At 71.2% G+C, this 26,750-nt stretch overlaps 3 protein-coding genes across 14 annotated transcripts in view; 1 reads left to right on the forward strand and 2 right to left on the reverse strand.

Annotated features, from left to right (window-relative positions):
- The window catches only part of CAMK1 (calcium/calmodulin dependent protein kinase I), an 18,864-nt gene extending 6,402 nt beyond the window's left edge, over nucleotides 1-12,462 (forward strand). For 3 of the 4 annotated variants that reach the window (XM_089781326.1, XM_089781324.1, XM_089781325.1), the window contains exons 3-12: nucleotides 952-1,083; nucleotides 2,666-2,740; nucleotides 9,005-9,143; nucleotides 9,473-9,599; nucleotides 9,705-9,780; nucleotides 10,640-10,794; nucleotides 10,885-10,963; nucleotides 11,073-11,160; nucleotides 11,684-11,804; nucleotides 11,891-12,462. In XM_089781326.1, coding sequence (XP_089637452.1) covers nucleotides 952-1,083; nucleotides 2,666-2,740; nucleotides 9,005-9,143; nucleotides 9,473-9,599; nucleotides 9,705-9,780; nucleotides 10,640-10,794; nucleotides 10,885-10,963; nucleotides 11,073-11,160; nucleotides 11,684-11,804; nucleotides 11,891-11,943 — 1,045 coding nt within the window. In that variant the 3' untranslated portion in view covers nucleotides 11,944-12,462. The remainder of the gene's footprint in view (nucleotides 1-951; nucleotides 1,084-2,665; nucleotides 2,741-9,004; nucleotides 9,144-9,472; nucleotides 9,600-9,704; nucleotides 9,781-10,639; nucleotides 10,795-10,884; nucleotides 10,964-11,072; nucleotides 11,161-11,683; nucleotides 11,805-11,890) is intronic. The other variant, XM_075916352.2, reaches the window with a different exon arrangement.
- OGG1 (8-oxoguanine DNA glycosylase) lies at nucleotides 12,319-19,796 on the reverse strand. Of its 6 annotated transcripts, XM_089781322.1 has the most exons (7): nucleotides 19,633-19,792; nucleotides 17,548-17,894; nucleotides 15,870-16,049; nucleotides 15,614-15,792; nucleotides 15,148-15,295; nucleotides 12,933-12,982; nucleotides 12,419-12,830 (listed from the first exon to the last, which is right to left on the reverse strand). In XM_089781322.1, the coding sequence occupies exons 1-7, from the start codon at nucleotides 19,713-19,715 to the stop codon at nucleotides 12,636-12,638; spliced, it is 1,182 nt and encodes a 393-aa protein (XP_089637448.1). In that variant the 5' UTR covers nucleotides 19,716-19,792; the 3' UTR covers nucleotides 12,419-12,635. The 6 variants fall into 6 exon arrangements, with proteins under 6 accessions (XP_089637444.1, XP_089637443.1, XP_089637447.1 ...); XM_089781318.1 differs by lacking the exon at nucleotides 12,933-12,982 and having other exon boundaries at nucleotides 12,319-12,830; nucleotides 15,870-15,965; nucleotides 19,633-19,796; XM_089781317.1 differs by lacking the exon at nucleotides 12,933-12,982 and having other exon boundaries at nucleotides 12,319-12,830; nucleotides 19,633-19,794.
- A 455-nt stretch (nucleotides 19,797-20,251) lies between these two features.
- BRPF1 (bromodomain and PHD finger containing 1) overlaps nucleotides 20,252-26,750 on the reverse strand; it is a 32,348-nt gene continuing 25,849 nt past the window's right edge. For 2 of the 4 annotated variants that reach the window (XM_089781330.1, XM_089781329.1), the window contains exons 8-14: nucleotides 25,826-26,128; nucleotides 23,948-24,235; nucleotides 23,705-23,852; nucleotides 22,444-22,580; nucleotides 22,244-22,362; nucleotides 21,168-21,322; nucleotides 20,252-21,052 (exon numbers count right to left, since the gene is read on the reverse strand). In XM_089781330.1, coding sequence (XP_089637456.1) covers nucleotides 20,869-21,052; nucleotides 21,168-21,322; nucleotides 22,244-22,362; nucleotides 22,444-22,580; nucleotides 23,705-23,852; nucleotides 23,948-24,235; nucleotides 25,826-26,128 — 1,334 coding nt within the window. In that variant the 3' untranslated portion in view covers nucleotides 20,252-20,868. Of the gene's footprint in view, nucleotides 21,053-21,167; nucleotides 21,323-22,243; nucleotides 22,581-23,704; nucleotides 23,853-23,947; nucleotides 24,236-25,825; nucleotides 26,129-26,750 lie in introns of all 4 variants that reach the window. The other 2 variants (XM_089781328.1, XM_089781327.1) reach the window with 1 other exon arrangement.

A 26,750-nucleotide genomic window follows, 5' to 3' on the forward strand; every position in this document is an offset into this window, starting at 1 on the left:
TTCCCCGGGGGGCTGAGGTGCGGCTGGCTCTGAGGAGGAGCCAGGGGCCGGTTCCGGGAGGGGGGGGGCTGAGGTGAGGCTGGCTCTGAGGAGGAGCCAGGGGCCGGTTCCGGGGGGGGGGGGGGGGCTGAGGTGCGGCTGGCTCTGGGGAGGAGCCAGGGGCCCATTCCTGGGGGGGGGGGGCTGAGGTGCAGCTGGCTCTGGGGAGGAGCCGGGGCCGGTTCCCGGGGGGGGGGGGGGGGGGGGCTGAGGTGCGGCTGGCTCTGGAGAGGAGCCAGGGGCCCATTCCTGGGGGGGGGGGCTGAGGTGCAGCTGGCTCTGGGGAGGAGCCGGGGCCGGTTCCCGGGGGGGGGGGGCTGAGGTGCAGCTGGCTCTGGGGAGGAGCCGGGGCCGGTTCCCGGGGCGGGAGGGGAGGCTGAGGTGTGGCTGGCTCTGAGGAGGAGCCAGGGGCCGGTTCCGGGAGGGGGGGGGCTGAGGTGCGGCTGGCTCTGGGGAGGAGCCAGGGGCCGGTTCCGGGGGGGGGGGGGGGCTGAGGTGCGGCTGGCTCTGGGGAGGAGCCAGGGGCCGGTTCCCCGGGGGGGGGGCTGAGGTGCGGCTGGCTCTGGGGAGGAGCCGGGGCCGGTTCCCGGGGGGGGGGGGGGGGGGCTGAGGTGTGGCTGGCTCTGAGGAGGAGCCAGGGGCCGGTTCCGGGAGGGGGGGGGCTGAGGTGCGGCTGGCTCTGGGGAGGAGCCAGGGGCCGGTTCCCCGGGGGGGGGGGCTGAGGTGCGGCTGGCTCTGGGGAGGAGCCGGGGCCGGTTCCCGGGGGGGGGGGGGGGGGCTGAGGTGCGGCTGGCTCTGGGGAGGAGCCAGGGGCCGGTTCCCTGGGGGGGTCCAGGTGGGGTGTCCTGCTCCCAGGGTTCCCGGAATAGCTGGGTTTGCGCGGTTCCCATGGCGGCTCCCCCCTCTCCCCAGGGGGGCCTTCTCCGAGGTGGTGCTGGCCGAGGAGCGCGGCACCCGCAAGCTGGTGGCCATCAAGTGCATCGCCAAGCAGGCCCTGCAGGGCAAGGAGGCCAGCCTGGAGAACGAGATCGCTGTGCTGCACCGGTAGGTGCCTCAGCCCCCCCCCCAGCCAGCTCCCTGCTGCCCCTCCCGCCCCCCCCCCCCGCCACTCGGGAGGCTCTCTGAGACTAGCCTGGGAGAGCTGCCAGGCCCTGCCCCGCCCGCCCCACAGCCGGGAGCCTCTGGGCCGGCGTGAAGCTGAGATGTCCTGTCCGGAGGCCGGCGCGGGGCTAGGAGCCTGCCCCCCGCGCTGCCCATGGGCCCGCCGCAGCCAGGCTGCAGCATGAGGCTGCACCCCAGCCCTGGGTGTGGCCGGCCCGGCGGCTCTGCGCCCCGGTGCAGGACCCCGGCCCTGGGTGTGGCCGGCCCGGCGGCTCTGCGCCCCGGTGCAGGACCCCGGCCCTGGGTGTGTCCGGCCCGGCGGCTCTGCGCCCCGGTGCAGGACCCCGGCCCTGGGTGTGGCCGGCCCGGCGGCTCTGCGCCCCGGTGCAGGACCCCGGCCCTGGGTGTGGCCGGCCCGGCGGCTCTGCGCCCCGGTGCAGGACCCCGGCCCTGGGTGTGTCCGGCCCGGCGGCTCTGCGCCCCGGTGCAGGACCCCGGCCCTGGGTGTGTCCGGCCCGGCGGCTCTGCGCCCCGGTGCAGGACCCCGGCCCTGGGTGTGGCCGGCCCGGCGGCTCTGCGCCCCGGTGCAGGACCCCGGCCCTGGGTGTGGCCGGCCCGGCGGCTCTGCGCCCCGGTGCAGGACCCCGGCCCTGGGTGTGGCCGGCCCGGCGGCTCTGCGCCCCGGTGCAGGACCCCGGCCCTGGGTGTGGCCGGCCCGGCGGCTCTGCGCCCCGGTGCAGGACCCCGGCCCTGGGTGTGGCCGGCCCGGCGGCTCTGCGCCCCGGTGCAGGACCCCGGCCCTGGGTGTGGCCGGCCCGGCGGCTCTGCGCCCCGGTGCAGGACCCCGGCCCTGGGTGTGGCCGGCCCGGCGGCTCTGCGCCCCGGTGCAGGACCCCGGCCCTGGGTGTGGCCGGCCCGGCGGCTCTGCGCCCCGGTGCAGGACCCCGGCCCTGGGTGTGGCCGGCCCGGCGGCTCTGCGCCCCGGTGCAGGACCCCGGCCCTGGGTGTGGCCGGCCCGGCGGCTCTGCGCCCCGGTGCAGGACCCCGGCCCTGGGTGTGGCCGGCCCGGCGGCTCTGCGCCCCGGTGCAGGACCCCGGCCCTGGGTGTGGCCGGCCCGGCGGCTCTGCGCCCCGGTGCAGGACCCCGGCCCTGGGTGTGGCCGGCCCGGCGGCTCTGCGCCCCGGTGCAGGACCCCGGCCCTGGGTGTGGCCGGCCCGGCGGCTCTGCGCCCCGGTGCAGGACCCCGGCCCTGGGTGTGGCCGGCCCGGCGGCTCTGCGCCCCGGTGCAGGACCCCGGCCCTGGGTGTGCCCCGGTGTAGGACCCCAGCCCTGGGTGTGGCCGGCCCGGCGGCTCTGCGCCCCGGTGCAGCACCCCAGCCCTGGGTGTGCCCCGGTGTAGGACCCCAGCCCTGGGTGTGGCCGGCCCGGCGGCTCTGCGCCCCGGTGCAGCACCCCAGCCCGGCTGCAGAACCGCTGCCCCTCCAACCCCGTGTGACCGCGCGTCTCCCCACCCGTCTCTTCCAGGATTAAGCACCCCAACATTGTGGCCTTGGATGACATTTACGAGAGTGGGGGTCACCTGTACCTCATCATGCAGCTGTGAGTGGGGAGGGCTCCTGGGCTGGCGTGGGGGGCGCTCGGCCTGGGCCGTGCTGCAGAAATGTTGGTCGTGCCCAGAGCCGGGGTGCTGGGTGGGAATGTTCCTGAGGCCTGGGCACCATGGACCCGTCGAGCTCCCCGCCCACGCCAGAGGGCACAGGGGCCCTGCCACACGGAGGCCGGTCCCACTGTGCCGGGGCTGGAGACGCGCACGCCCTCCTTCCGGGCAGGGGGTCTGGGGTACCCCAAAGCACAAACCAGGACGACCTGCTCGGGCCCAGGGCTGCGTACAGCCCATGCCTGGGGTCCCGCTGTACGGCACCCGCCGCCCCCCCAGCACGCCAACCGCCCCCCGGCCAGCAAGGATCCCTCAACAAATCCCCTCGACACCCCAGTGCTCTCTGTGCCCCCCAGCCCCCTTACACAGGGGAGAGGTGATAACCCATCCCCCACCTCCCCTCGGACACCCCAGTGCTCCCTGTGCCCCCCCAGCCCCCTCACACAGGGGAGAGGTTATAACCCATCCCCCACCTCCCCTCGGACACCCCAGTGCTCCCTGTGCCCCCCAGCCCCCTCACACAGGGGAGAGGTTATAACCCATTCCCCCCCTCCCCTCGACACCCCAGTGCTCCCTGTGCCCCCCCAGCCCCCTCACACAGGGGAGAGGTGATAACCCATCCCCCCTCCCCTCAGACACCCCAGTGCTCCCTGTGCCCCCCCAGCCCCCTCACACAGGGGAGAGGTTATAACCCATCCCCCACCTCCCCTCGACACCCCAGTGCTCCCTGTGCCCCCCCAGCCCCCCTCACACAGGGGAGAGGTTATAACCCATCCCCCACCTCCCCTCGACACCCCAGTGCTCCCTGTGCCCCCCCAACCCCCTCACACAGGGGAGAGGTTATAACCCATCCCCCACCTCCCCTCACACACCCCAGTGCTCCCTGTGCCCCCCAGCCCCCCTCACACAGGGGAGGGGTTCTAACCCATCCCCCCCCCTCCCCTCGACACCCCAGTGCTCCCTGTGCCCCCCAGCCCCCTTACACAGGGGAGAGGTTCTAACCCATCCCCCCCCTCCCCTCGGACACCCCAGTGCTCCCTGTGCCCCCCAGCTCCCCCTCACACGGGAGAGGTTATACACCCCCCCCCCGGATGCCCCAGTCCCAGAGGGCAGCCTGTCACTCGGGTCCCAGCACGGCGCTGGCCGGGTCGGGGTGTTCGCGCTCCCAGGGCGGGTTGTTGGTGCAGGAGGGGGCGAGGCTGAGGCAGCACCTGACTCCCTCAATCCCCAGGTCCCTGCCGCAGGCTCTGAGCCCAGCTGGGACCAACTGGCCAGTCCCTGGAGCACGGCCCATGGCAGGAGGGGTCCCAAACCCTTCCCAGCCCCCGGCCTGGGCCAAGGGCGTCGGGTCAGGAGCAGGCGGGAAGGCAAAGCCTGTTCTGCCCTTGCCACGCGGAGGGCACCCGGCGTTCTGCTGCCCGCCTGACGGCCGCACTCCCGCCCCACAAGCCAGGGGCCTGGCCGCGCCCTGGGGGCACCGGCCCTGGGGGCCTGCGGGTCGGTTCCCAGCCGCCTCCCCAGGGCCGAGGGATGAGCCGGGCACCGCGTAGCCCTCCTGGGGTGTCTGTGGGCCCGGGGAGCCAGCGCCCAGGCGGCAGGGCCGAGGGGTGAGCCGGGCACCGCGTAGCCCTCCTGGGGTGTCTGTGGGCCCAGGGAGCCAGCGCCCAGGCGGCAGGGCCGGGGGGTGAGCCGGGCACCGCGTAGCCCTCCTGGGGTGTCTGTGGGCCCAGGGAGCCAGCGCCCAGGCGGCAGGGCCGGGGGGTGAGCCGGGCACCGCGTAGCCCTCCTGGGGTGTCTGTGGGCCCGGGGAGCCAGCGCCCAGGCGGCAGGGCCGAGGGGTGAGCCGGGCACCGCGTAGCCCTCCTGGGGTGTCTGTGGGCCCGGGGAGCCAGCGCCCAGGCGGCAGGGCCGGGGGGTGAGCCGGGCACCGCGTAGCCCTCCTGGGGTGTCTGTGGGCCCGGGGAGCCAGCGCCCAGGTGGCAGGGCCGAGGGGTGAGCCGGGCACCGCGTAGCCCTCCTGGGGTGTCTGTGGGCCCGGGGAGCCAGCGCCCAGGCGGCAGGGCCGGGGGGTGAGCCGGGCACCGCGTAGCCCTCCTGGGGTGTCTGTGGGCCCGGGGAGCCAGCGCCCAGGCGGCAGGGCCGAGGGGTGAGCCGGGCACCGCGTAGCCCTCCTGGGGTGTCTGTGGGCCCGGGGAGCCAGCGCCCAGGCGGCAGGGCCGGGGGGTGAGCCGGGCACCGCGTAGCCCTCCTGGGGTGTCTGTGGGCCCGGGGAGCCAGCGCCCAGGCGGCAGGGCCGAGGGGTGAGCCGGGCACCGCGTAGCCCTCCTGGGGTGTCTGTGGGCCCGGGGAGCCAGCGCCCAGGCGGCAGGGCCGAGGGGTGAGCCGGGCACCGCGTAGCCCTCCTGGGGTGTCTGTGGGCCCGGGGAGCCAGCGCCCAGGCGGCAGGGCCAGGGGGTGAGCCGGGCACCGCGTAGCCCTCCTGGGGTGTCTGTGGGCCCGGGGAGCCAGCGCCCAGGCGGCAGGGCCGAGGGGTGAGCCGGGCACCGCGTAGCCCTCCTGGGGTGTCTGTGGGCCCGGGGAGCCAGCGCCCAGGCGGCAGGGCCGGGGGGTGAGCCGGGCACCGCGTAGCCCTCCTGGGGTGTCTGTGGGCCCGGGGAGCCAGCGCCCAGGCGGCAGGGCCGAGGGCTCAGCCGGGCACCGCGTAGCCCTCCTGGGGTGTCTGTGGGCCCGGGGAGCCAGCGCCCAGGCGGCAGGGCCGGGGGGTGAGCCGGGCACCGCGTAGCCCTCCTGGGGTGTCTGTGGGCCCAGGGAGCCAGCGCCCAGGCGGCAGGGCCGGGGGGTGAGCCGGGCACCGCGTAGCCCTCCTGGGGTGTCTGTGGGCCCGGGGAGCCAGCGCCCAGGCGGCAGGGCCGAGGGGTGAGCCGGGCACCGCGTAGCCCTCCTGGGGTGTCTGTGGGCCCAGGGAGCCAGCGCCCAGGCGGCAGGGCCGAGGGGTGAGCCGGGCACCGCGTAGCCCTCCTGGGGTGTCTGTGGGCCCGGGGAGCCAGCGCCCAGGCGGCAGGGCCGGGGGGTGAGCCGGGCACCGCGTAGCCCTCCTGGGGTGTCTGTGGGCCCGGGGAGCCAGCGCCCAGGCGGCAGGGCCGGGGGGTGAGCCGGGCACCGCGTAGCCCTCCTGGGGTGTCTGTGGGCCCGGGGAGCCAGCGCCCAGGCGGCAGGGCCGGGGGGTGAGCCGGGCACCGCGTAGCCCTCCTGGGGTGTCTGTGGGCCCGGGGAGCCAGCGCCCAGGCGGCAGGGCCGAGGGGTGAGCCGGGCACCGCGTAGCCCTCCTGGGGTGTCTGTGGGCCCGGGGAGCCAGCGCCCAGGCGGCAGGGCCGGGGGGTGAGCCGGGCACCGCGTAGCCCTCCTGGGGTGTCTGTGGGCCCGGGGAGCCAGCGCCCAGGCGGCAGGGCCGGGGGGTGAGCCGGGCACCGCGTAGCCCTCCTGGGGTGTCTGTGGGCCCAGGGAGCCAGCGCCCAGGCGGCAGGGCCGAGGGGTGAGCCGGGCACCGCGTAGCCCTCCTGGGGTGTCTGTGGGCCCGGGGAGCCAGCGCCCAGGCGGCAGGGCCGAGGGGTGAGCCAGGCACCGCGTAGCCCTCCTGGGGTGTCTGTGGGCCCGGGGAGCCAGCGCCCAGGCGGCAGGGCCGGGGGGTGAGCCGGGCACCGCGTAGCCCTCCTGGGGTGTCTGTGGGCCCAGGGAGCCAGCGCCCAGGCGGCAGGGCCGAGGGGTGAGCCGGGCACCGCGTAGCCCTCCTGGGGTGTCTGTGGGCCCGGGGAGCCAGCGCCCAGGCGGCAGGGCCGAGGGGTGAGCCGGGCACCGCGTAGCCCTCCTGGGGTGTCTGTGGGCCCGGGGAGCCAGCGCCCAGGCGGCAGGGCCGAGGGCTCAGCCGGGCACCGCGTAGCCCTCCTGGGGTGTCTGTGGGCCCGGGGAGCCAGCGCCCAGGCGGCAGGGCCGAGGGGTGAGCCGGGCACCGCGTAGCCCTCCTGGGGTGTCTGTGGGCCCGGGGAGCCAGCGCCCAGGCGGCAGGGCCGAGGGGTGAGCCGGGCACCGCGTAGCCCTCCTGGGGTGTCTGTGGGCCCGGGGAGCCAGCGCCCAGGCGGCAGGGCCGGGGGGTGAGCCGGGCACCGCGTAGCCCTCCTGGGGTGTCTGTGGGCCGGGGGAGCCAGCGCCCAGGCGGCAGGGCCGAGGGGTGAGCCGGGCACCGCGTAGCCCTCCTGGGGTGTCTGTGGGCCCGGGGAGCCAGCGCCCAGGGGGCAGGGCCGAGGGGTGAGCCGGGCACCGCGTAGCCCTCCTGGGGTGTCTGTGGGCCCGGGGAGCCAGCGCCCAGGCGGCAGGGCCGAGGGGTGAGCCGGGCACCGCGTAGCCCTCCTGGGGTGTCTGTGGGCCCAGGGAGCCAGCGCCCAGGCGGCAGGGCCGGGGGGTGAGCCGGGCACCGCGTAGCCCTCCTGGGGTGTCTGTGGGCCCAGGGAGCCAGCGCCCAGGCGGCAGGGCCGAGGGGTGAGCCGGGCACCGCGTAGCCCTCCTGGGGTGTCTGTGGGCCCGGGGAGCCAGCGCCCAGGCGGCAGGGCCGAGGGGTGAGCCGGGCACCGCGTAGCCCTCCTGGGGTGTCTGTGGGCCCGGGGAGCCAGCGCCCAGGCGGCAGGGCCGAGGGCTCAGCCGGGCACCGCGTAGCCCTCCTGGGGTGTCTGTGGGCCCGGGGAGCCAGCGCCCAGGCGGCAGGGCCGAGGGGTGAGCCGGGCACCGCGTAGCCCTCCTGGGGTGTCTGTGGGCCCGGGGAGCCAGCGCCCAGGCGGCAGGGCCGGGGGGTGAGCCGGGCACCGCGTAGCCCTCCTGGGGTGTCTGTGGGCCCGGGGAGCCAGCGCCCAGGCGGCAGGGCCGAGGGCTCAGCCGGGCACCGCGTAGCCCTCCTGGGGTGTCTGTGGGCCCGGGGAGCCAGCGCCCAGGCGGCAGGGCCGAGGGCTCAGCCGGGCACCGCGTAGCCCTCCTGGGGTGTCTGTGGGCCCAGGGAGCCAGCGCCCAGGCGGCAGGGCCGAGGGGTGAGCCGGGCACCGCGTAGCCCTCCTGGGGTGTCTGTGGGCCCGGGGAGCCAGCGCCCAGGCGGCAGGGCCGAGGGGTGAGCCGGGCACCGCGTAGCCCTCCTGGGGTGTCTGTGGGCCCGGGGAGCCAGCGCCCAGGCGGCAGGGCCGGGGGGTGAGCCGGGCACCGCGTAGCCCTCCTGGGGTGTCTGTGGGCCCGGGGAGCCAGCGCCCAGGCGGCAGGGCCGAGGGGTGAGCCGGGCACCGCGTAGCCCTCCTGGGGTGTCTGTGGGCCCGGGGAGCCAGCGCCCAGGCGGCAGGGCCGAGGGCTCAGCCGGGCACCGCGTAGCCCTCCTGGGGTGTCTGTGGGCCCGGGGAGCCAGCGCCCAGGTGGCAGGGCCGAGGGGTGAGCCGGGCACCGCGTAGCCCTCCTGGGGTGTCTGTGGGCCCGGGGAGCCAGCGCCCAGGCGGCAGGGCCGGGGGGTGAGCCGGGCACCGCGTAGCCCTCCTGGGGTGTCTGTGGGCCCGGGGAGCCAGCGCCCAGGCGGCAGGGCCGGGGGGTGAGCCGGGCACCGCGTAGCCCTCCTGGGGTGTCTGTGGGCCCGGGGAGCCAGCGCCCAGGGGGCAGGGCCGGGGGGTGAGCCGGGCACCGCGTAGCCCTCCTGGGGTGTCTGTGGGCCCGGGGAGCCAGCGCCCAGGCGGCAGGGCCGAGGGGTGAGCCGGGCACCGCGTAGCCCTCCTGGGGTGTCTGTGGGCCCGGGGAGCCAGCGCCCAGGCGGCAGGGCCGAGGGGTGAGCCGGGCACCGCGTAGCCCTCCTGGGGTGTCTGTGGGCCCGGGGAGCCAGCGCCCAGGCGGCAGGGCCGAGGGGTGAGCCGGGCACCGCGTAGCCCTCCTGGGGTGTCTGTGGGCCCAGGGAGCCAGCGCCCAGGCGGCAGGGCCGAGGGGTGAGCCGGGCACCGCGTAGCCCTCCTGGGGTGTCTGTGGGCCCGGGGAGCCAGCGCCCAGGCGGCAGGGCCGAGGGGTGAGCCGGGCACCGCCTAGGGGGCAGCCTGCCTGAGGCACCTCGCCTGGGCGCTGGGCTCGGGATCCGGGGCACCCAGGCCCGGGGCAGCGCTGCTCTGCCTGCCCCGTGAGCCCAGTGCCGTGGCCGGCAGGGTCTCGGGCGGGGAGCTGTTTGATCGCATCGTGGAGAAGGGGTTCTACACGGAGCGGGACGCCAGCCAGCTCATCCGGCAGATCCTGGACGCGGTGCAGTACCTGCACGACATGGGCATCGTGCACCGGGACCTGAAGGTGAGCCAGCTGTGTCCCCGGCGCTGCCCACCTGTCAGCCCCGGCCTGAAGGCAGCAGCTCTGCCTCCCCCCGGGTGGGGACAGGCCCACGGCCACGCAGCGAGGACCCTGCGGGTTGAGAGGCCGCTTCACTACGCAGACGGCCCCGGGGCTGGAGGGGGACACTGACAGGCCTGGACGGCTCCTGCCCGACTTGGGCAGCCTGGGTGCTGCAGTGCATGCTGGGAAGGCAGAGCCTCCGTGGCAGGGTTAATGGGGCAGGGAGACGGGGCCTGCTGGGGTCATGCAGAGGCAGGGGGGGCCTTGGCTGACCCCCTGGCTCGGCGCAGCCCGAGAACCTGCTGTATTACAGCTTGGACCCCGACTCCAAGATCATGATCAGCGACTTCGGGCTGTCCAAGATCGAGGGTTGCGGCAGCGTCATGGCCACAGCCTGCGGCACCCCCGGCTACGTGGGTGAGTGGAGCCAGCGCAGCCGCACTGTGCCGGGGGCTCCGCCCCTCGCGTGCCAGGGCAGAGGCGGGGGTGTCATGGAATTAACTCCCCCACATCTGCCCCCAGCCCCAGAGGTGCTAGCGCAGAAGCCCTACAGCAAGGCCGTGGATTGCTGGTCCATCGGTGTCATCGCCTACATCCTGTAGGTACTGCAGGGTGGGGGGGGAGGCGGGGGGGCTGGATGGATTGGGGGGAGCCTCTGGATTGGGCGGGTACGTGCTTTGGATAGCACGACTCCCCGTACCTCCCAGCCATGCTCTCTCCCCCCCAGGGTGTATGGCTTGCCTCCAGGAGTCCCCCCCAGGCTGAGCGGCTCCCCCCCAGCAGTGCTCTCCCCCCCAGGCTGTGCGGCTCCCCCCCGGCAGTGCTCTCTCTCCCCCCCAGGCTGAGCGGCTCCCCCCCGGCAGTGCTCTCTCTCCCCCCCAGGCTGAGCGGCTCCCCCCCGGCAGTGCTCTCTCCCCCCCCCAGGCTGTGCAGCTCCCCCCGGCAGTGCTCTCTCTCCCCCCCAGGCTGAGCGGCTCCCCCCCGGCAGTGCTCTCTCTCCCCCCCAGGCTGAGCGGCTCCCCCCCGGCAGTGCTCTCTCCCCCCCAGGCTGTGCAGCTCCCCCCCGGCAGTGCTCTCTCTCCCCCCCAGGCTGTGCGGCTCCCCCCCGGCAGTGCTCTCTCTCCCCCCCAGGCTGTGCGGCTCCCCCCCGGCAGTGCTCTCTCTCCCCCCCCAGGCTGTGCGGCTCCCCCCCAGCAGTGCTCTCCCCCCCAGGCTGTGCGGCTCCCCCCCGGCAGTGCTCTCTCTCCCCCCCAGGCTGAGCGGCTCCCCCCCGGCAGTGCTCTCTCTCCCCCCCAGGCTGAGCGGCTCCCCCCGGCAGTGCTCTCTCTCTCCCCCAGGCTGTGCTCTCCCCCCCGGCAGTGCTCTCGCTCCCCACAGGCTGTGCTCTCCCCCCCCAGGCTGTGCGGCTCCCCCCCAGAAGTGCTCTCCCCCACAGACTGTGCTCTCTCCCCCCCCAGGCTGTGCGGCTCCCCCCCAGCAGTGCTCTCTCTCCCCCCCAGGCTGTGCGGGTATCCTCCCTTCTACGACGAGAACGATGCGAAGCTCTTTGAGCAGATCCTGCGGGCCGAGTACGAGTTCGACTCACCCTACTGGGACGACATCTCGGAGTCAGGTGCGCGAGGCTTGCACTCTGCCCCCCCGGCAGGGCCATGTGGGGAGGGCTCAGCGGCTGGTGTGACAGAGCTTTGTTCTCTGCTTCCAGCCAAAGATTTCATCCAGCACTTAATGGAGAAGGACCCCAGCAAGCGCTTCACGTGCGAACAGGCCCTGCAGCACCCATGGTAAGGGCCCTGTTCTGCCCCCGGCGTGTCCCTGCAGAGGGACAGCCCCAGCCCCCTGCCTGGCTTGTGGGGGGAGCTGCTGGGCACCAACCGCCTGTGCCCGTCTCAGGATCGCCGGGGACACGGCGCTGGACAGGAACATCCACCAGTCTGTCAGCGAGCAGATCAAAAAGAACTTCGCCAAGAGCAAGTGGAAAGTGAGTGTCCGTCCCCGGCCCCACCGCCATGCCACGTGTCCCTGGCACCTCGGGCACGCCTCACTTCTTACACAGGGCGTGGGGGGAGCAGCAGTGCTGGGCGGGGTAGATGGGCTGCGGGGGCAGGGGGGCCGTGGGGGCAGGGGAAGCAACGCAGGGCTGGGGCGGGGCAGGGCGCCAGGGGGCCAGGGCAGGGCCGTGGGGGCGGGGCGCCAGGGCAGGACCGTGGGGGGTGGGGGCGCCGGGGCAGGGGGCCAGGGCAGGACCGTGTGGGGCGGGGCAGGGCTGGGGGCGCCAGGGGGCGGGGCAGGGCCGTGGGGGACGGGGGCGCCAGGGGGCGGGGCAGGGGGCCAGGGCTGGGCCGTGGGGGCGCCAGGGGGCGGGGCAGGGGGCCAGGGCCGGGCTGTGGGGGCGCCAGGGGGCGGGGCAGGGGGCCAGGGCCGGGCCGTGGGGGCGGGGGTGCCAGGGGGCGGGGCTCAGCGTCTCGCTGGCCGACGGCCCCACGGTGCCCTGTCCGGTGCAGCAAGCCTTCAACGCCACGGCTGTGGTGAGACACATGAGGAAGCTGCAGCTCGGGACAAGCCAGGAAGGAGCTGGGCAGGCGGCGTCCCCCGGCGAGCTGCTGGGCGCGCAGGGCAGCGAGGGTGAGTCCCCCCCCCCGCCGCGGCCCTGCCCACGGCCGCCCAGCCCCAGGCAGGGCCCCGCCTCTCACGCCCCTTCTCTCCTGCAGGGTCGGACGCCAGGCTGCTGGGGCCCCCGTCACAGGACCCCCCCCAGGACTGATGGCCCCGGCGTGGCCCAGCCTCCCCCGCCACACCAGCACCGCCCTGCCGGGCCCCCTGCACGGGGCGGACTCACGTCGCTGCGGCTGCACTCAGCCCGGCCCGGTGCCTGAACACGCGTGCCCCTGCCGCAGGGTGGGGGCTAGGAACTGAGCCCCAGGCCCGGCACGTCGGCCCCCCCGGGGGGTTTGCATGGGCTCGCCCAGCCCTCCCGCTCGGCCGCAGGGAGCTCGGGGGCGGGGGGAGCTGGGGCTTGCACGCTGGCTGGACCCCTGCACGAGGCAGTGGGGCAGGAGGCCTGGAACAGGTGACTGGCTGGGGGAGGGGGCTTAGTGAGCGACTTGGGGCTGGTCTCTGCTGTGAACAAGGGGGTTGTTTAGCTGCACCCCCACTTCTGGCCCCTGTTCCTGGCCCCCACCCTTGTGGCTCTGCCCCACCCCCTTCCCGCATGTTGAAGCAGAATTGCCACGCGCGGCTGTTTCTCCGGTGAGGCTTGTATTAAAAGAAAGCAGCGACTGCGGCTCCGGGCTGCTCCTTGGCAGGGGGCACCCAGGGCACGTCCCTCCTGCCCCTGCGCGGGGCTGGCAGCAGGACCCAGATGGCGCCTCCGGGGAGCCCCATGTGCGGGCGGTGGTAGGTCAGGCTGCGTGGGCCCCCGCCAGCGAGTGAGGGACTCGTGGGCAGCCTTGTGGCCTAGGGCCGGGGGCCAGGCCTGTTCTCCCCACGCCGGCGCTTTCCAGGCAGGGCACAAGGGCCAGGAGTCTGTGGGGTGGCAGGCGAAGCCCAGTGCTGGCCCCTGGCTTCCAGGGCAGCGGGGGGTCCACGGGGGGCCAGAGCAGCTGCTGGGTCCCCCTGCTGGAACAGCTTTAAATCGGCACAGAAGAGAACCTGCAAGACAGGGAGACGGGCAGTTGGGGGATGACGGGGGGGGCGGGGCTGGGCACAGCGGGGGGGGGGGGGGGGCATGCCCATACCCTGGCCACTACTTACTGCCTGCGCCCAGCCTGCATAAGGGCCCCAGAGCTGCCGGAAAAAGTCTCCTGCGGAGACAAGCAGGGTGAGGGGACTGAGCAGCAGCCAGCCAGCCGGCCCACCTCCCCTCAGCACTCACCCAGCCAGCCGGCCCACCTCCCCTCAGCACTCACCCAGCCAGCCGGCCCGCCTCCCCTCAGCACTCACCCAGCCAGCCGGCCCGCCTCCCCTCAGCACTCACCCAGCCAGCCCGCCCGCCTCCCCTCAGCACTCACCCAGCCAGCCGGCCCGCCTCCCCTCAGCACTCACCCAGCCAGCCGGCCCGCCTCCCCTCAGCACTCACCCAGCCAGCCGGCCCGCCTCCCCTCAGCACTCACCCAGCCAGCCGGCCCGCCTCCCCTCAGCACTCACCCAGCCAGCCGGCCCGCCTCCCCTCAGCACTCACCCAGCCAGCCGGCCCGCCTCCCCTCAGCACTCACCCAGCCAGCCGGCCCGCCTCCCCTCAGCACTCACCCAGCCAGCCGGCCCGCCTCCCCTCAGCACTCACCCAGCCGGCCCGCCTCCCCTCAGCACTCACCCAGCCAGCCCGCCCGCCTCCCCTCAGCACTCACCCAGCCAGCCCGCCCGCCTCCCCTCAGCACTCACCCAGCCAGCCCGCCCGCCTCCCCTCAGCACTCACCCAGCCAGCCGGCCCGCCTCCCCTCAGCACTCACCCAGCCCACCCGCCTCCCCTCAGCACTCACCCAGCCAGCCCGCCCGCCTCCCCTCAGCACTCACCCAGCCAGCCCGCCCGCCTCCCCTCAGCACTCACCCAGCCCACCCGCCTCCCCTCAGCACTCACCCAGCCAGCCGGCCCACCTCCCCTCAGCACTCACCCAGCCCGCCCGCCTCCCCTCAGCACTCACCCAGCCGGCCGGCCCACCTCCCCTCAGCACTCACCCAGCCCACCCGCCTCCCCTCAGCACTCACCCAGCCAGCCCGCCCGCCTCCCCTCAGCACTCACCCAGCCAGCCCGCCCGCCTCCCCTCAGCACTCACCCAGCCAGCCGGCCCGCCTCCCCTCAGCACTCACCCAGCCAGCCAGCCCGCCTCCCCTCAGCACTCACCCAGCCAGCCGGCCCGCCTCCCCTCAGCACTCACCCAGCCAGCCGGCCCGCCTCCCCTCAGCACTCACCCAGCCAGCCGGCCCGCCTCCCCTCAGCACTCACCCAGCCCACCCGCCTCCCCTCAGCACTCACCCAGCCAGCCGGCCCACCTCCCCTCAGCACTCACCCAGCCCACCCGCCTCCCCTCAGCACTCACCCAGCCAGCCCGCCCGCCTCCCCTCAGCACTCACCCAGCCAGCCCGCCCGCCTCCCCTCAGCACTCACCCAGCCAGCCGGCCCGCCTCCCCTCAGCACTCACCCAGCCCACCCGCCTCCCCTCAGCACTCACCCAGCCAGCCCGCCCGCCTCCCCTCAGCACTCACCCAGCCAGCCGGCCCACCTCCCCTCAGCACTCACCCAGCCCACCCGCCTCCCCTCAGCACTCACCCAGCCAGCCCGCCCGCCTCCCCTCAGCACTCACCCAGCCAGCCGGCCCGCCTCCCCTCAGCACTCACCCAGCCCACCCGCCTCCCCTCAGCACTCACCCAGCCAGCCCGCCCGCCTCCCCTCAGCACTCACCCAGCCAGCCCACCCGCCTCCCCTCAGCACTCACCCAGCCAGCCGGCCCGCCTCCCCTCAGCACTCACCCAGCCAGCCCGCCTCCCCTCAGCACTCACCCAGCCGGCCGGCCCGCCTCCCCTCAGCACTCACCCAGCCCACCCGCCTCCCCTCAGCGCTCACCCGGCCGGCCGGCCCGCCCGCCTCCCCTCAGCGCTCACCCGGCCGGCCGGCCGGCCCGCCTCCCCCCAGCACTCACCCAGCCAGCCGGCCCGCCTCCCCTCAGCACTCACCCAGCCAGCCGGCCCGCCTCCCCCCAGCACTCACCCAGCCAGCCGGCCCGCCTCCCCCCAGCACTCACCCAGCCAGCCGGCCCGCCTCCCCTCAGCACTCAGCCAGCCGGCCCGCCTCCCCTCAGCACTCACCCAGCCCACCCGCCTCCCCTCAGCACTCACCCAGCCAGCCGGCCCACCTCCCCTCAGCACTCACCCAGCCAGCCGGCCCGCCTCCCCTCAGCACTCACCCAGCCAGCCGGCCCACCTCCCCTCAGCACTCACCCGGCCGGCCGGCCCACCTCCCCTCAGCACTCACCCAGCTGGCTGTGCAGGCGCCCGGGCACACGGTGCCCTCCAGTGCCCAGCTGCAGGCCGTAGTCCCGCCGCGCGATCTGCCACACGTGGGTGTCCACAGGCACCGCCCCCGTCTTGTCCAGCGCCATCAGGCACACGCAGTCGGCCACCTGCCAGCACGCCGGGGAGGGGGTGAGCCAGGACCCCGCCCAGACCAGACACTCACGGCACTTTGGGGGCCCCGGCTGCAGCCAGAGGGGACTCTCAGGCGGCAGGTAGGAAAGGTTTCTTGGTTCCCAGGGCCATGGTGCAGCGTGGGAGCCTTAGGCCTCTTGGGGGGGAAGGGGTCCTGGATCCTTCCCCCTCCCCCTTTCCTGCCCTTAGCCCAGCTGAGACTGACTCACTCCACCCCACCCTGTCTCCCCTCCCAGGCAGGGGCCCAACACACGGCACAGCCCTGGGCGGGGCCAGGCAGGGCCTGCACTCACCTTGGCCCCCACGCCGGGCAGGGTGCATAGCAGCCTCCTGGCCTCTGGGTAGGGGACGCTGCGCAGCTGGTGCAGCCCCTGAGCGCCAAACTGCTCCAGGACGGCCTGGGCGCTCTGACTCACAAACCTTGCTCGGTAGCCAAAGCCCAGGGCCCGGAGCCGGCCCTCGGTGTCAGCCCCTGCATTGGAGCACCAGGTCAGCCCGGGGCCGAGAGGGGCTGCCAGTGGGGGGCACGGCCCACAGGGTCCCACTCACCGGCTAGGGCCTGCAGCGAGGGGAAGGCGTGGTGCGGCTGCGTGCCCAGCTGGCAGAGGCGGCGCCCGAAGGCCTGGCAGAGGCGCTCGATCATGCCTGTGATGCGTGCCAGGTGGTTGTTGGAGGTGCAGAGGAAGGAGAAGAGACACTCAACGGGGTCTTGGCGCAGTACACGGATGCCTGCAGGCCAGAGGCAGCCTCAGACATGGCAGCGCCCAGGGCCATGGCCCCACAGCAGGCGCTCAGGCCCCCGGTCTAGACCAGCTGCGGGAGCAGCCCTGCACTGCACCAGCTACAGGGCCAGGGCCCCATGCGCCTCCTCTCGCTGCCTCTCCTGAGGACCAGCTGAGCAGAGAAATAGCCCCCCCAGCACCCCCCCTCCCCTGCTGAGCCAGAGAGACTTCATCCCTGCCCACAGTAGGGGTAGGAACATGCCAATTGGTAGCCAGCTCCACCCTGCGCACGCCAGGGTCCCCCAGCACTTAGCCTCTCCACAACAGACCATGAGAGCCCCGCACAGCTCCGCAGGTACCCAGCCGAAGAATGAGCCGCAAACACCCACAGCAGCCTGCGAGCTGTGGATAGACGGGGGAAAGCAGACACGCAGGGCTGCAGGTGCCCTCGGAGAACAGAGCGGCTAGCTGTGGATTTGTAGGGCTGGAGACATGCCTGTTTGTGCTCTAGGCTGTCCAGAGAATTCCTAGGGAGCGTCCCTTCTTCCCTGAGCCCCTGTAGGTACACACCCCAGCGGCCGGACCAAGGCCCTTAGTTTTGGGGGGGCAGTAGGGGGCAGCAGCTGCGTGCAGCAGGATGCGGAGTTTCTTCCCATTCCCTGGGCTATGAGGGAAGCTCAGGTCATCGACTACTCGAGGAGTTCCTTACGTCCCTGGGTCCCATCGAATGGGGTATGTGAGCATGTGCCTGGACAGCACAGCCACGCTGTGTAAAACAGGCCTTAGCACCGCCAACGGGCAAGCCTGACACTGCAGCCAGGAGTGCAGGTCCCCGGGCAGTGGGGAGCCCAGACAGGATCGGGTCCTGCAAGCAAGAAAGGCCCACAGGCCTCTACTGAGCTTAGGCCTGGTCTGACAAGCTGCAGGTGCTGACTGAGCCTGCCTGGGCCTGCTCCGGGCACTCCTTGGACAGAGCCCCGGGCAGCTCCAGAACCGGCGGAGGAAGTGAGGTGGGTCCCACCTACCGCTGTGGACAAGCCCACTTTGCCCAGAGCCCCAAGAGTAGAGCAGAAGCATGGGAAGAGCCACGAGGCTGTCGGGGGGCAGGCGGGTGCTGTACAGGCCAGGCTGCCGGGGAGAGGCCCTGCCCTCACCTGCCAGATGGCCGTGGCAGCATTGCTCTGGGCTCGGCAAGCAAGAGCTGAGGAGCGAGCCACTGGCAGCTCCTGGCCACGGAGCTGGTGCTGCTCAGTGAGCTGGTGTTCCCAGCCCAGGGGAGCCCTGCGGTCAGTGCACTCCATGTCTGCACTGCAGGGTTCGAGTGCTGGCTGGCGCTCCACCGGCCAGTGCCTGGCGCACAGAGCCCTGGCAACCCGACGCACGGCACTAGGCAGACAAAAGCCCCGCAAGATGTCACAACTGAAGGGGCAGACCCAGTCTGCCTGCTGGGCAACCCAGGGCTACGGGTAGCCCAGGTGGCAGCTCCCGCCAGGTCAGCAACATACCTGGGAAATTGGCAGCCACTTGCCGGAAGTGTGGGTCCACCGTGCCCCAGGCCTGGTACAGCGCGGCCAGGTCTACATCCAGCTGGAAGTAGTCACGGAGGATCTGCTGGGCTTCACAGCTGTCTGCACCCCCCACAGGCTCCAAGCCAGGGGCCTCCGAGTACAGACTCCCTGGTGCCTTGCTTCCCCCAGGCTGTAGCTCGCTCTGCGGGGGCGTCTTGCAGCTGCCCCCCTCCTCCTCCTCCTCCTCGTAGACTGTGTAGCAGAGCTGCTCGTCTGTCTGCGTCAGCGTCCACACCCGGCCTGCCAGGACGCCGGTCCAGTGCCCAGGGCTGCTCTCCCGCCAGCTGACACACAAAGGCCAGTCAGGGCAGGGGGCCACGGGGCACTTCTGTGCTTGTGACCCGCGCTAGGGGCTGGACCCTGCCCCAGGGAGCCTCCTGCCCCAATGGCTTTGCCACGGGCCACGGCACAGCAATGTGGGCGCAGACCACAGCAGCCACGTGACGGCACCTGCAGCAAAGAGCAGCCACAGGCTGGGGGCCCACCCCAGGGCAGGGCCAGGCGCTCGCCCCCAGGGGACGCTGCACCCCACAGAGGGCGGGGCCGTGGCACTCCCCCCCCACACACACCACAGAGGGCGGGGCCGGGGCACTCCCCCCCCACACACACCACAGAGGGCGGGGCCGGGGCACTCCCCCCCACACACACCACAGAGGGCGGGGCCGGGGCACCCCCCCCCCCACACCACAGAGGGCGGGGCCGGGGCACTTCCCCCCCCCCCCACACCACAGAGGGCGGGGCCGTGGCACTCCCCCCACACACACCCCACAGAGGGCGGGGCCGGGGCACTCCCCCCCCCCACACACACCACAGAGGGCGGGGCCGGGGCGCTCCCCCCCCACACACACCACAGAGGGCGGGGCCGGGGCGCTCCCCCCCCACACACACCACAGAGGGCGGGGCCGTGGCGCTCCCCCCACACACACCCCACAGAGGGCGGGGCCGTGGCACTCCCCCCACACACACCCCACAGAGGGCGGGGCCGTGGCACTCCCCCCCCACAGAGGGCGGGGCCGTGGCACTCCCCCCCCACAGAGGGCGGGGCCGTGGCACTCCCCCCCACAGAGGGCGGGGCCGGGGCACTCCCCCCACACACACACCACAGAGGGCGGGGCCGGGGCACTCCCCCCCCCACACACACCACAGAGGGCGGGGCACTCCCCCCCCACACACACCACAGAGGGCGGGGCCGGGGCGCCCCCCCCCACACACACACCACAGAGGGCGGGGCCGGGGCGCTCCCCCCCCCCACACACCCCACAGAGGGCGGGGCCGGGGCGCTCCCCCCCCACACACACCCCACAGAGGGCGGGGCCGGGGCGCTCCCCCCCCACACACACCCCACAAAGGGCGGGGCCGGGGCGCTCCCCCCCCCCACACACCCCACAGAGGGCGGGGCCGGGGCGCTCCCCCCCCACACACACCCCACAGAGGGCGGGGCCGTGGCACTCCCCCCACACACACCCCACAGAGGGCAGGGCCGGGGCACTCCCCCCCACACACCCCACAGAGGGCGGGGCCGGGGCACTCCCTCCCCACACACACCACAGAGGGCGGGGCCGGGGCACTCCCTCCCCACACACACCACAGAGGGCGGGGCCGGGGCACTCCCCCCCACACACCACAGAGGGCGGGGCCGGGGCACTCCCCCCCCACACACCACAGAGGGCGGGGCCGGGGCACTCCCCCCCCACACAGGGCGGGGCCGGGGCACTCCCCCCCCACACACCACAGAGGGCGGGGCCGGGGCGCCCCCCCCCCACACACCACAGAGGGCGGGGCCGGGGCACTCCCCCCCCACACACCCCACAGAGGGCGGGGCCGGGGCACTCCCCCCCCACACACCACAGAGGGCGGGGCCGGGGCGCTCCCCCCCCACACACCCCACAGAGGGCGGGGCCGGGGCGCTCCCCCCCCACACACACCACAGAGGGCGGGGCCGTGGCACTCCCCCCCCCCACAGAGGGCGGGGCCGGGGCGCTCCCCCCGAGGGCGGAAGTAGGGGGCGGGGCCAGGGCCGACCGGAAGGCCTGGCCGCAGCGCAGCACCAGCTCGAGGCGCAGCTCCGCGCGCGGGCAGGGCAGGCGGCCCCCCCAGCGCCTCATGGCTCCGGCCCGCAGCGCCGCTCTGGCCTCCCGCCGGCCTCTCTATGGCCGCGTTCCGCCCCCACTGCGCATGCGGCCCAAGCCCCGCCCCCTGCGTGATCCCCCGCCTTCCGCGCGCTCAGCCCTGGGACCGCCCCACAGGCCCCGCCCCTCTGTTCTCGCGCGGGGGGGTCAGTCCCTTCCCCCCACGGTCCGGATTTTTTGTGAAAGTAGCTGGCGCCCCCCCCCCCCCCCACGAACCCCACCTAGTCCAGCCTCGGCCCCCCCCCAGCCTGGAACCTCACCCCCCCTCAGCCCCCCACCGGGCCACCCCGCCTGTCCCCTGCCCACTACACCCTGCGACCACCTCCCCCGCCCTCAGCCCTGAGACCCCAGCCCCTGCTCCCGTCCCCCATGGGACACCCCCGCCCCTCCAGTCCCCACCCCAGGCCGCGCTGAGACGCCCCCGCGTCAGCCCTGGGACTCCCCCCCTCCACCTGGCAGGGACCCTGAGCGCCCCATGGCCCAGCCAGCCCAGCAACAGGCCCAAGCAGGGCTCCCAACAGAGGGTTTATTTCCTAAGAATTAATCGATTTTCACCCTTCCCAATAAATACAAACACGCGTCCGACCGCACGGGAGGAAGAGACGCGAGTCGGTGGCAGGGCAGCCGGTCCTGTCGCACAGGGTGCAAGGAAGGGTACAGAGTCCTGGGCGGGGCACGCTCGGAAGGGTGACTTAGTACCAAAATGCTTCCCCGACGACGCTGCGCCGGGCTACAACCGAGAATAATTTAAATTCTCCGTCCTGTACAGTATTTACAGCACCCCGATGGGCACGGGCACTTCACCCGCTGGGGCTGTGCGGCTGCACATGGGGAGAAGCAGTCAGGTCGAAGGGCTGAGGCTTCACTGGGCAAGTGGCCTGCCCCCAGAATGTGAAACATGAGCCAGGAATCCCATGGAGCAGGCCTGCAGGAAGGGCCCTGGCACTAGGGGCCTGTACTCTCCAGCACCCCCAGGCTGGGCACTGCCTTCTGCAGCAGCTGGTGGCTCACTGCTTCTGCTCTAACCCACTGGAAGGCTGCAAGCTCTGGGGCTGTGCCAGCGGCGCCCGTACAGACCAGCTGCACTTAGTGCCCAGGCCGGAGCCGTGTGCTCGTGCCGAGACAGGCCTCAGTCGCTCTCGCTGGAGTCGCTGCTCTGCTCGCCCTGCACCTTGTTGCGATGCTGCATGGCCCGGTGATAGGCGATCTGCACAGACTTGCGGATGTTTGACTTGCGGCCCTCCAGCATCTTCTCTTTGTCCAGGTCCTGGTTCACACCCAGCGGCACAAGCTTGGTGCGGGGCAGCCACTGCCTGGGGAAAGGGACAGCACACCTCACTGGAGGCCTCCCCCAGCCCTGCTCCACTCCTTCCCCAGGGCCCGGCTCTGCCATGCAGAGGCACGCAGCCGGAAAAAGCCTGGCCTTACCAGGTGCGCTTGTTGTCAAAGAAGAGGACGAGGTAGAGATGCTCTCGCGCTTCCTGAGTCATCTGCTCTCCCAGTTTCAGCACCTCCAAGGGAGGCACCGGGATGGGGACGCCATGGTGGAACATGCCCTCCCGTGGCATCTTCGGATCAATGATCTGCCAAAGCCACAGGGAGACAGAGGTGAGATCCCTGGAAGGGGCAGGAGGGGAGCCCCAGTCCCGTTCAGACACGGGGAATGCCTGTCCCGGGGCACATGGCAGCTCAGAACAAGCAGAGTGCAGTCCAGCCAGCAGTAATCTATCCCCTTGAATCCCTGTTGGACACTGTTCTCCCCAGCCCGCCCCACCGCAGACCCTGTGAACATCGGAGCGGCCAGACTGGGTCAGACCAATGGTCCATCCAGCCCAGTGTCCTGTCTGCCAGTGCCGGGTGCCTCAGAGGGAGTGAATCAAACAGGTAACAATCCAGCGATCTCTCTCCTGCCATCCATCTCCACCCTCTGACACACAGAGGCCAGGGACACCATTCCTACCCAGCCAGGCCAACAGCCATTCATGGACTGAACCTCCATGGATTTATCTAGTTCTCTTTTAAACCCTGTTCTAGTTCTAGCCTTCACAGCCTCCTCTGGCAAGGAGTTCCACAGGTTGACTATGCGCTGTGTGATGAAGAACTTCCTTTTATTTGTTTTAAACCTGCTGCCCACTAGTTTCATTTAGTGGCCCCTAGTTCTTATATTATGGGAACAAGTGTGTGAGTAAGCACTCTCTGGGAGGCAGACGAAAGAGGCGATCTGAGGCCACCCTCAGGCCCCTGTGTAAGAGCCAAGGAACAAGGGTACCCCGGGGTTTGCACAGCGGAGCAAATGACAAACGTGCACTCACCATGGTTAGCATGGGCAGGAGCAAGCCCTGGACTCCCCAGAGGTCAGGGAGCCCAACCTATGTGGCTGGAGGATAGCAGTGATGTGGGGCAAGGGGAAGGGATTCCCATCAAGAGTGCTGGCTTGGCTACAGTGCCAGGGGACCCTTCAGTGGGAGCAAAGGGAGCAGAGGCGCGCAGGCTGCTGTACCCACCAGTGCTGGATAGGATGGGTACCCCCGGCACTTTGCCCACACCAGGTCCAGTGCATCCAGAGAGGAGTCTTCATCTTCCGACAACCACCCCGGTCCACGCCCAATGCTCTTCCGCACCACTGCGCCAAAGAAAGGGGTGGAATTAGCACTGACCCTGACCCTCCAGACAGCGACCCGAGCCAGGGACCCGAGATACTCACTGCTGTGACCCACGCCTCGCCCCGCGCCAACAGAGTAGGACTCGTTCTCCGTCCCAGAGGTGTCCTCACTGCTATCCTCTGGGAAGTTCACCCGGGAGAAGGAAGGCTTCCCTCTGCCCTGCTTTGAGGGCGTTGTGCTGTGGGAAGGCAGGGGAGCAGCCTGTTACTAGGGGCCACATGGCCCTTCCAGCAGGGGTGGGAGGAAGAGGGGTCTCTAGGATACCCATGCCCTAGGAGGCAGCTGGTAAGTGAACCTAAGAGCGGCCAGACTGGGTCAGACCAAAGGCCCATCCAGCCCAGTGTCCTGTCTGCCGACAGCGGCCAATGCCAGGTGTCCCAGAGGGAGTGAATCCAACAGGTAACAATCCCGCGATCTCTCTCCTGCCATCCATCTCCACCCTCTGACACACAGAGGCCAGGGACACCATTCCTTACATATCCTGGCTAATAGCCATTCATGGACTGAACCTCCATGAATGTATCTAGGTCTCTTTTAAACCCTGTTCTAGTTCTAGCCTTCACAGCCTCCTCCGGCAAGGAGTTCCACAGGTTGACACTGCGCTGTGTGAAGAGCTTCCTTTTGTTTTAAACCTGCTGCCCATTAGTTTCATTTGGTGACCCCCAGTTCTTATATTATGGGAACAAGTAAATAACTTTTCCTTATTCCCTTTCTCCACACCACCCATGATTTTACAGACCTCTATCATATCCCCCCTTCGTCTCCTCTTTTCCGAGCTGAAAAGTCCCAGTCTCTTTAATCTCTCCGTGAGGAGCAGCCCCCCCCAGCGCTCAGCAGAGGAACTGCTCAACAAGTGTACTAGAACACCAGGCTCTCCAGCTGCCTCGGAAAGCAGGAGTCAGTGACTAAAAGTGAGGCCAGTCCCCCAGATGACACGGCCCCCTGCAGCCTGGGTCTTCACTCCAGGAAAGGCCTGAGGCCCCTCTGCCCATGGAGACAAAGGAACTGCCGCCTCTATCTGCTCTGGCCACGCAGGAGGTTGGAGAGCTACCCCAGGGCAGGGCTGAGCGGAGGCCCAAGGAGTGTCAGGCACCTCTGAAGGCATGGCCCAAACCCAAACAGCTTGGGGTACGACATGGGGCAGGTAGGGAGCAGCTGGGCAGCCACAGTGGGTGCATCAGCTCACGCAACAGCTTTCCTGACACTCCTGGCCCAGGTGCTGGGACAGCCCCTCCCTGCTGGCCCACTGCACAGGGCAGCCAAAGGCCTAGGCCAGCACCAGGAGCCATGTGGGCCCCATACCTGGTGTGATCCGAGGCAGCGCTGCTGCTGCTGCTGCTGCTGGACTCCGAGTCGGAGCTGCTGCGAGGAAGGCTGCAGTCGTTCCGGTAGACCAGGAAGCTCTTTTTCACCGGCTGGCTCCCCCCGCTGAAGCCATTGGCTGACAGGTCTGCAGCACAGCCAGGCAAGTAACACCAGTACAGTCACACACAGACCCGGCAAGACCCCGCCCGCCCCCCTCCCTGCTGCCCCGCCCACACTCACCAATGGGAGGGTCTTCTGTGGATTTATCACTGTCACTGTCAGAGCTGGAACTTGGGCGTGGGCTCCTGCCTCTCTTCCGCTGGCGCTGCGACCCCCCCATTATTGGGAGCTGGGGGGGACCTATCGGGCTACTCCCATGCCCTGCAGCAAGCTGGCTGTCTCGGTTCTTGGGGGGCCGCCCAGGGCGTTTGGGGGGACCTGCAGTTTTGGGGTTCTTTTTGGAGAAGAGCACAGATGTCCTCCTGCCAACTTCGTGTGCTGGGGTGGAGGAAGAGTTGGGGCCCAGGCCTGGAGAGAGCAGAGGAGAGAAGGCCTGGTGAGAAGCTGAGCAGCTTCCCAGGGAGCTCTGCCCCACAGCTCACACTGGCCCTGACAGCTGACATGATGTGGCAAAGCCTGGACCTCTGTGCTCAAGACCCATCAGGCCTGAAGCAGGAAGTGACTGGTGCGCCGAAGGTGAATAAGGAAAAGTTATTCACTGGTTCCCATAACACAAGAACTAGGGGTCACCAAAGAAATTAATAGGTAGCAGGTTTCAAATAAAGAAAAGGATATTTCTTCATGTAGCACACAACCTGTGGAACTCCTTGCCAGAGGAGGTTGTGAAGACCAGGACTTTAACAGGGTTCAGAAAAGAGCTTGATACATTCTTGGAGGGCAGGCCCATCAGTGCCTATTAGCCAGGCTGGGCAGGGAGGGTGGCCCTGATCTCTGTCAGCAGCTGGGAATGGGAGACGGGAGGGATCACATGACGATTTGCTGTTCAGTTCACTCCCTCTGGGGCCCCTAGCCCTGGCCACCGTGGGCAGACAGGACGCTGGGCTGGGCGGGCCTGCGCTCTGACATTCTTGAGGAAGATGGGAGAGGTCTGAGGTCAGACCTGGGTCCGGGACGGACACTGTTAGAGAAGGGCAGGAGGGGAAAGCAGCTGCAGGCCTGCGGGATCCAGCCTCGAGGCCATTACCTGGTGAAAGCAGGAACGGCGCCAAAAGCCCCCACAGGCCTGCAGCCGGTGCCCAGAGACTGGCCATGCAGTGATGCGCCGCACTGCACAGGACAGCTGCAGGCCTGCGGGATCCAGCCTCGAGGCCATTACCTGGTGAAAGCAGGAACGGCACCAAAAGCCCCCACAGGCCTGCAGCCGGTGCCCAGAGACTGGCCATGCAGTGATGCGCCGCACTGCACAGGACAGCTGCAGGCCTGCGGGATCCAGCCTCGAGGCCATTACCTGGTGAAAGCAGGAACGGCGCCAAAAGCCCCCACAGGCCTGCAGCCGGTGCCCAGAGACTGGCCATGCAGTGATGCGCCGCACTGCACAGGACAGCCGCAGGCCAGGCCCAATGGAGCACAAGCCGGGCGCGGCTTTGGTCCAAGTCCCACAGGGCCTGAGCTAGGGGCCCAGAGCTGCCCGTTCCAAGCCTAGTCAGGGCTGGACGCTTTCGCCTCCTGCTCCCTTCTGAGTTCCAACCATCCCCTGGGCTTGGTTTGCCAGGCTTCTCCCACATCACCCCAGGCGGTCAGCTCGCTCCTCCCAGCTGCCCCTGCCCCTCCCCCTCCCCCCCTGTCCCCGCCCCCACCCAGCATAGCCCAGCCCAGCGGAGTCATGCAGGGGACTGGCCAAAGGGTCCCCTGGCTCCAAAGGGAAGGCCCCAGAGCCACCTGCCCTCCCAGAATCCTGGGGAAACACCCTCTCCAGCTGCTTCCCAATCCCTCCCAGGGGCCAGCTGAGAGGGGGACACTCGTCACCTTTCAGGCCCTAGCTGCCCAGCCTGGAGCACGGCTCTTCAGTGGGCACAGCAAGGACAGAGGGAAGGGCCCAGGGTTACACCACACCTGGGAGCCACGTGCTGGGCCAGACCCAATACCCACAGCCGCTACCTTTGCCAGTTTCCTGGCTGCTGCTCTCCTCTGCAGCGCTGTCAGTCTGCACGTCCTTCTCGCAGGTGCGGTGGGACTGCAGGGCGCCCCTGGCGGCGGGGCCGTGCCTGTCCAGCATGTCCCGAGGGTGAGCAAGCTTCCGGCGCAGCACCGTGATCTCCTTCTTGATCATCTTGGCACGGCGGGAGCGCCCGATGCTCTGCTTCCCAGCACCGACCTCGTCTAGCTGCTCCAGCAAGATCTTCAGCTGCTCCTCCAAGGGCAGGTGCTTCTGGTTCTCTGAGAGCAGCAAGCGCACCTCCTCTGGGGGGCAAGGGGGCAGACAGGTGAGATGCAAAGGGGACGTGGCAAGCCAGGGGGCCCAGAACAGACATCCCCAGGGCCCAAGAGATGAGCTCGACCGGAAGGGAAGAGCCAATTTGGTCAGCCTTGAAAGCTCCTAGGGAATAATCCACATCCTGCCAAGGGGGCTGGGAGCAGTAAGAACGAGACAGGGGCTTGCATTGTGGGGTGTCCTGGAGCATGGGAGGGAGACCCCACAGCTCAGCTCCAGCCCCTCAGGCTGCAGGGAGCGGGAATGGCCCTGCTGGAGGGAGCTGTCACTGCAGGCAAGACCGAAGGGCCACTGCCCGGTCACCCCAAATCCTGGGGAGAAAGCCAGCTTCTCTCGGTGCAGGGTGCTAGCCAGGGAGCCTGTCTCCAGCCAGCCGAGCGGATCTCAGCTGCCAACCAGCAACCGGCACCTGGACTGGCCTGGGGTGGGCTGAATTTCCAGCCGAGAACGGTCCTGTCTCCAGGGAAAGGGGCGTGGGCTGGCTAGCCAGCAAGTCTCCTGGCAAGGTGGCTTCAGAGGACATGGCAGAGACTGTGGGGGGTTACGTGCCCGCCCCCCAGTGACCTCACAGGGATTTCTGGCTGTCACCTC

This window comes from Pelodiscus sinensis, chromosome 11 (genome assembly GCF_052426305.1).
Source record: "Pelodiscus sinensis isolate ZL-2025 chromosome 11, ASM5242630v1, whole genome shotgun sequence".
NCBI lineage: Eukaryota > Metazoa > Chordata > Testudines > Trionychidae > Pelodiscus > Pelodiscus sinensis.

Coding starts and splice junctions, on each gene's coding strand:
- OGG1 (XM_089781317.1), bottom strand. CDS start 19,715: ATGAGGCGCTGGGGGGGCCGCCTGCCCTGCCCGCGCGCGGAGCTGCGC. Junction 16,050..17,547: donor AGTGGCTGCCAATTTCCCAG/GTATGTTGCTGA, acceptor TCTGGCCTGCAG/GCATCCGTGTACTGCGCCAA. Junction 15,793..15,869: donor CTCGCTGCAGGCCCTAGCCG/GTGAGTGGGACC, acceptor GCTCCAATGCAG/GGGCTGACACCGAGGGCCGG.